The following is a 7,494-nucleotide window of genomic DNA, read 5'->3' on the forward strand; positions in this document are numbered from 1 at the left end:
CAAATGCTGTCTTCAAATCCAAGTCTCCATACATGTAATCTACCTTACTACCTTTTCTCACAATTCCTTGCTCTAAACCTTGCAATAACTTACATAGCTAACATTAAACTTCTCTTAAAACCTAACCTTAAACTTCTCTCAAGACCTAACCTTCATTATAGCCAACTATAGCTTGGGCACCCTCTCCTTTGCTCACTATTCACATCCCTCCTACCTACCTCACCTCATACCTACTAAAACAAGAAATTATACAAAATCATTGAAATGAACACTCTACCTAACCTCCTTAGGTGCAAAATCTCCGTCACCCTACCCAACCATGGTTAAATAACCCTCTATAAGCCAAAAAGAAAGAGTATTATTTTGCCCTAGAGGGACTCTAGGGTGGAAATGTGTTGGCCTTCTATCAATACAATCTCTTCTTCCACAATACTTTGCCCTTCCCTATTTATCTTCTTTTAATTCAATTTTTCTTTTATGTGGAATAATTGCACATTTGAAATATTTTTATATATCAAAGTTAATTACAACATGAAGTTAAGATCCATTGTAGACACAAAATTCTTTGCAAAATTATGAATGATCCTTGTCAAACTTCTCCATTTGAGAAGATGTTCTTAATAGGTTCAAGACACTTTCAACCGAGCAAAACATTCCTATATGATTTATAAAATTTAATGTCGAACGAATGCTTCTACAAAGATATGCTTAAGAGGATACACATCAAAATTGTGTACATAGAGTAGGTTACTAGAGCTTCTAGTTCAACAAAACATTTTTCTCCACCATGACCTGTATGTTCAAATGTCATGCAAACGCATAAGAGGAACATTAACTCAAGATAGCGAGAAGAAACCAAACTATGTGGTCAAACCACATGATGATCTACACTCGCATTGAGCCCTTTTGTCCAAAAAATTACGAGCTCACTCAACAGGGCAATAAACACTCTAAACGAAATCATATCGATATTCAACAAATGCCTTAGATAAAACCCTTCCATTCTACCAAATAGCTCCTAGCAAGCAACATGCAGGATTGATTCGACACTCGCATTGAGTCCTATTGTCCAAAAGCCTAATAAGGTGATGAAAAGAGCTATGGTCATCTGAATTGCAAACGTGACATATAAATCCAAGCCCAGGTAGCAGAGGTAGCAGAGAGAAGCTTGAATGTATCTCTATGCAAAAAAGAAAATCGTATTAGTCAACCCAGATGGGATAAATTGAAAATTCTGAAAAGATCGGTAGACAAAGAGGACGAGATGGAAGAGGAAGCTTCCAACTCACAACAGCACAAAGTGAAAAATCGGGCTCAAAGGGTGGTGTTAACAAACACCGTAAGGCAGAAGCTATTACCAGGGGCAATCAGCCACCGAAGCCGTAGAGGGTGCGGCCTTGGCGCTTGAGGGCGTACACCACATCCATGGCGGTCACGGTCTTGCGGCGGGCATGCTCTGTGTAGGTGACGGCATCACGAATGACGTTCTCCAGGAAGATCTTGAGAACCCCTCGAGTCTCTTCGTAGATGAGGCCGCTGATGCGCTTGACGCCTCCTCTGCGAGCCAGGCGGCGGATGGCAGGCTTGGTGATGCCCTGGATGTTGTCGCGCAGCACCTTGCGGTGCCTCTTGGCGCCGCCCTTCCCCAGCCCTTTCCCGCCCTTGCCTCGCCCCGACATGCCTTCTGCTCTCTCTTCTCTGTTCTCTGCTTGCTTCTTGCACTTCACGTAGCGATCCGCTTTCTCTTCTCACACAGCGCTTCAGGTCGACTCAGAAGAAGTAGCTTCAAAGTTCCCGCCCACAATGCCTTACCGCTCGATGCTGAGGAGCATCCACGGTCGTCATCCATTCTTGCTTGGATCTATCCATGTAGGAGAAAGTCCAATATTTGCAGTGCTTGTAAGGCCTCTGTCACACACAAGCAGTGGTCACAGGTGATATACCGCTTGCCTTTTTTAGTCACATGGGCGCCCATTTGTTGTTGTTGATGCTAGAACTTTTGGCGTCAATCAAACGAATTAATTATGTCTGCTAAGAGAGAGAGAGAGATGCCTCGCCCCGACATGCCTCTTCTTACTTACTCTTCAGACACAGCTCTTCTTACTCTTCGAGACTGAACAGGGGACACTGCTTTCTTTCTCTGCTCCTCATAATTTGAACACGCTCTTAATATCATTCCCCGCCCACTTCCGAAACCAAAACCACCGCTCGATTGTATGCACATCCCACGGTCACAGTTTGTTCCGCCACGGATCCATCCTTGTGTATCGCTCATTTAAATTTTAACCCATGTCTCAAAGGGTGCGCACATGAAAGTTCACAATAGAGTGGCCTAGAAACAAGGAACCTACCGCATGGTCTTCATTGCGCACATGATGTACCTGGATGTAGCGGTCACGCTTAATCTTCAAGCCGAACGTCCAACTGTGTATAAAGTCCTACTATCACACATCTGACACAGCGGCTTGCCACATAATCTTTCTTTCCCGTTGCGGTGAACTTTCACCTTCAAAGGGTGTGCACATGACGATTTTTTAGCGAGGTCATTCATGCAACTTGAAATTAAGCACGCTACCACCAAGCCCTATTCGCATGCACAAGTTGTCTATTCTCCATCGGACAAGATCTCTCTCCCCTTTGCTTCTCAATGAGAATGATTGGCCGTAGTGGCTAACTGTGTGCCAAGACCTACTTTGACGAGTTTGCCGCAGCGGGGTGAAGAGTCCTGCCACATCATCATTTCTTGCCGCTGCGGGGAGAGTTCAGCCGCAAGTGTGCACCCTTTCAGTGGTTGTTGGCACTATTTTTTCGCACAAAAGGGAGGGTGTATGCAAAGGGAGTTTTAGCCTTCCAAATTTTGAAGGCAAAACAGTTTTATTCGTCTTCTTTTTAACCTATAGTCTTCTTCTTCTCCCCCTCTCTCTCTCTCTCTCTCTCTCTCTCTCTCTCTCTCTCTCTCTCTCTCTCTCTCTCTCTCTCTCTCTCTCTCTCTCTCTCTCTCTCATCGGATCGGAGTGAAAGGCAGTGCCAACGTTTGTCTCCAGACACCTTGTTGGCACTATCCTTACAAAGTAGGGCATTTTGTTAGGCCCCTCGTGACCAAAGAAGGGGAAAAATTCAATTGATTAGTAGAGCAACTTATACATTGAGGTACTTGAAAGGAGAGGCCTATGGGTTAAAGCTCGCTTCTCTTCTCTCAAAAATCTCAGTCTCTTTCTCTTTCTCACTCTCTCACCCAGAGTACACCCTCATTTTATTGAGGATGACAGTTGTTGAAACCTTGTATACGCATCTTGCATATTCAATTTGGCTCTTGTTATCTCCTTATGTCCTCGCATGCCTATAGAGTCGCCCCCTTGTCCACCTCCATCGCTCGACTAACTATCGGTGGTTGGAATGATGTTGTAGTGCATATGGTCAAGCTTTGCAACATGGAAAAGAAGGGTAGAAAGGGACATGACAAATTTACAACAAAGGGCAAGATCGGTCAAGTGCAAGAGTGAAAGGAAGGGGGCACTGTGTATTGTAGGTTACGGGCCTACAAGCAACAATATTCTTAGTGAGAGCAAGATGTACGAATGCAAAATAACACATGGAACTTTGTCAAATACAGCAATTGGAGTCTCGATCATGTCTATGTGTTAGAAGATTAGGGCATGCATGTTGCACAAAGACATAAAGCATGGCAGAATAGACAAAGGAGAGAGCCTACAAGCGGTGGCCCTTAGTGTAACAGTTTGATTTGCAAAAAGGCTTACCAGTGGCTTTTCTTAGAACTAAACCCACAACCATCAAGGTGTGGATATCACACCCCCCCTCAAGTCCGACATTTGAGGTGTGAATATCGCACAAAACAAATGCTTTGCTTGCCCATGCATCAATTGTAAAGCACTTTCCACAGCCACCTAGAGGCTTGCACAATGATGCGAGAGAAGTGGCACCTATGAGAAGCGATACCTATCAAAAGCTTTCAAAAAGCACATGGCACATCATAGCAAGAGGTGCACAAATAGCTTTCAATAAGTTTCACATGGCAAAGTGTAGCACAGAGGTAGTCAAGCAGCTTTCTGCAATAGGGATGATTTTTGTCATGCATAGACATGCTTTTTCATTATATTTCCTACCTTATATGACATGTCTATGTATTCTCTCTTTTCATTTTTGTCTCGTGTTCCCAAGGACTTCATATGCAGGTGGGCAGTTAATTCTATTGGGAGGTCATCTTCATCTTTATCTTCAAGCTACTTGATTGCAACTGATTCCATAGATCAGTTTGGTGAGGACTTCTAGTCTATAGGGCAACAACAGAGAGAAAGTAATAGATTTAAGGGAAAATTACCAAAATATCCTTGACATTTGGGAGAACTAGCAAAATGCCCCGCCAAAATTTCCCAAAATGCCATTCAATTTTTCCAAAGTTCCTAATATACGCCTTGTTATTCTCGCAAGCATCTCCAAACACTTTTTTTTTTTTGCAACTCTTCATAAGAAGATTAGTTCTCTCTCAATTGAAGATGATAGAACTAGGACTTTAAGTGGCATTAGGGCTCTCAATATGAAATGTCTTATTATTAGTAGACACGAATGCCACTATTATTAGTGAGCTCATCGATGAAAATTTTTATATATAAGACACTTAAGATATATCTCTATTGTCAAAAATACTAAACTATGCACAAGGTAGTAGATGATCTTTGTGTATGGGAGTAAGCCCAAAGCTTTTTTGAAAGCTTCAAAATTTTCTCACAACAATGCCTTTGTAACCAGTTTTGCAATGCTAGCCTATGTAGGATAGTAATCTAATGTGATCTCCCCTATATGTAGCCTTTCTTTGACAATGGTATTGAACCTCTATGTGTTGTGCTCCTTCATAAAATACCTGATTCCTTGCAATCGCCATAACACATTCACTCTATATAAAAAATGGTGGTGAGCGTCTATTGGCACTCCCAAAGATCTGCCAATAACTTGTGTATTCATACACTATCATCATCATTATGAAAGATTCCATATAAAATTCACAAGTTGATGTAGTCACTATGGGTTGCATATAACTTTTTCCAATATTTTGAGTATATACTATTGTCTAAAACATGTATATGCATTTGTCACATTGTACAAGCTGAATACCCAAATAATAATGTAGCAAACCAAGATCAAACATCTCAAAGGTTTTCCTCAAAGCATCTTAAAATGCTGCAATTTCACCTTCATCACTGACTGTAGTAAGCATATCATTCACATAAAGTGTAAAGAAAATAAGAACTCCATCTTGCTCTTTGATATGCAAATTACATTTTATTGGATTGTTCCAAAATCATTGCCAAATAAATAGGTATGTATCTTCTTATGCCACTCTCTTGGAGCTTGCTTGATAACATACATAGCTATAAACAATCTACATATGTGAGGCCAAGGGCCTCCCACGGGATAGGTAGGACCTACACGGGGGCTTATACCTATATGATAGAACAGGAAGACTCGGTGGAGCATGGGTCTCCACACCCTTTGCCCTCTCACTAGTATTAGAGCATCATTCCACAAGGAGAAAGGGGGTCATTTTTTGCATGGCATGCAAAGGGCATGGAGAGGAGGATGAAGTGGGAATGCCAAGCTCACATGTGTGTAGCATCCACAACACACCACCACATGCCATGTCGACCTTCACAAATTGTTCTTGCATGGGCTTGTTGAGATCTCAGGGGCATGAGCAGTGAATTTTGCCTCATAGCCAAGGTCCAAGTGGGGTTGTAGCTCTCTCCCTCTCTATTTCCTTCTCTTGCTCATCGTTTTTGTTGCTATTATGCCATGGCGGCCATTGAGTTCACACTCATAGTCTAATTGGGTCTCTTTACGAGACTTCACAGGAGAATCCTCAGGGACAATAAGATTTCTTGTTTGCAGCTGTGTTTGGACTACAGCTTGCAAAGCAAGATTTTCCATAGCTTCTTTTAACCTACAAGCAAGAACTTCAAACGACCAAATTACATAAGTGGTTGCAGCATCATTGAGCAAATTTAAATTGGTGAAGTCAATCACTATGTCCTCTTCTTGATTATGTTCAAACATAGTGATGGTGCTTTGTGGATCAGAAGTTCCTTGTGAAATATAATTATTGTGTGAGCGATTGCAGTTGTTCCCCTTTGTTAATCAAGAGAAAGCTCTTTGGATCTTACACACCCTTAGTTTAAACTCTTCATGTGTTAAGTATGGAGCCTAATTTACCCCTTGTAGAATTTTGTATTAAAAACCCACATTTGTAAGACCCCAGTTATGAGGAGAAGCCATCATGCGTGAAGAAAAATCACTCGTCGGAATACCAAAAATTCACGGCCAGTCTCGAGAGTGAAGAAAAATCACTTCCTGGATTATTATGTCCGGACAATGGTCGGAAAGTGGGCAAAAATGGCCGGTCGGTTGGCCAGTTGGCCGATGGGCGGTGTTCAATAGTTGATGGCCGGTGGCCGATTTCAAGACGGACTTGTCTTCTCAAGGGCGGCCACACATGGACGCATTGGAGACTCTAACTTGGACTTGTCTACACAAGGGTGGCTACACATGGCTGCCTCTCGTGAGAGAGGGCATCACTTTTGGCCTATGAAAGAAGCCTCTTCTACACACAAAATGCATTGTGGAGTTGATGTGAGGTGGTGAGAGTGAAGCAAGGTGGGAGCTCCATTAAGGGTATAATCCCTTTGTAACCTACTTCTTGTTTGAATTACTAAAGCCACTGAGTGATTATTTTCCCGTGGATGTAGGCCACATTGGGTGAACCACGTATATTGTGTGCTCTCTCTCTCTCTCTCTCTCTCTCTCTCTCTCTCTCTCTCTCTCTCTCTCTCTACTCTATAACCTCTTGTGTGTGAAAGTTATCTCTCTCCATTAAGTAAACTACTCTAATATCTACTTAGCTACGTCCCATTTCCTTCATGCTCAATCTTAGAAACGTCCTTTCTTCAAAAAGAAAGAGATAACTTAGATATGCTATGACCCCAATGTAAAAGAATTGTGACTAAGGTACAACAAATTATAGATTAACTAGAGTAATCAATCAATTGTGTAACATTGAGCATTTTTTATCATGACAATTGCAGAGCATGCATTAACTTAGGTTCCCACGCATCACACACATGTACTAAAACTGTAAGAAAGAGAAAGAAGAATTCAACATCAATTGAGGGCCGGACTTTTTGGAGCCGACTCTCCTTCCTAAAGGACTTCTTCACACTTCTTCAGAAGAGCTTCTAATCAATACACTTGACTAATTGCACTTTTGTCTACATAAATTGAAGAGATGAAAGCTCTAAAATTTGGCAGAGAGTCTGCAGTTACAATTTTCACCTAAAACACCTCGTTGAACTCAATCCCAAGGTCCTAAACACCTTGATGGGATCTGCGGGGATGAAGCAAGAATCGGGTTGGAAAGAAGATATTTAAGAAGTAGTAACTTGCATAGTTAAATAGTATAAACTTGAGCTGCCATAGCTATAGAGA

General features: G+C 41.9%; 1 protein-coding gene across 1 annotated transcript; it reads right to left on the minus strand.

Annotated features, from left to right (window-relative positions):
* Positions 1 to 951: 951 nt before the first annotated feature.
* Positions 952 to 1,917, minus strand: LOC147462328 (histone H4). The gene is made up of 2 exons (XM_086525969.1): positions 1,359 to 1,917; positions 952 to 1,180 (listed from the first exon to the last, which is right to left on the minus strand). The coding sequence occupies exon 1, from the start codon at positions 1,677 to 1,679 to the stop codon at positions 1,368 to 1,370; it is 312 nt and encodes a 103-aa protein (XP_086382095.1). The 5' UTR covers positions 1,680 to 1,917; the 3' UTR covers positions 952 to 1,180; positions 1,359 to 1,367.
* Positions 1,918 to 7,494: the final 5,577 nt, after the last annotated feature.

Source organism: Adiantum capillus-veneris, chromosome 2, assembly GCF_014529385.1.
Source record: "Adiantum capillus-veneris isolate H3 chromosome 2, ASM1452938v2, whole genome shotgun sequence".
NCBI lineage: Eukaryota > Viridiplantae > Streptophyta > Polypodiopsida > Polypodiales > Pteridaceae > Adiantum > Adiantum capillus-veneris.

Excerpts from the sequence above, each read along its gene's own strand:
- LOC147462328 (XM_086525969.1), bottom strand. The coding sequence starts at position 1,679 with ATGTCGGGGCGAGGCAAGGGCGGGAAAGGGCTGGGGAAGGGCGGCGCC.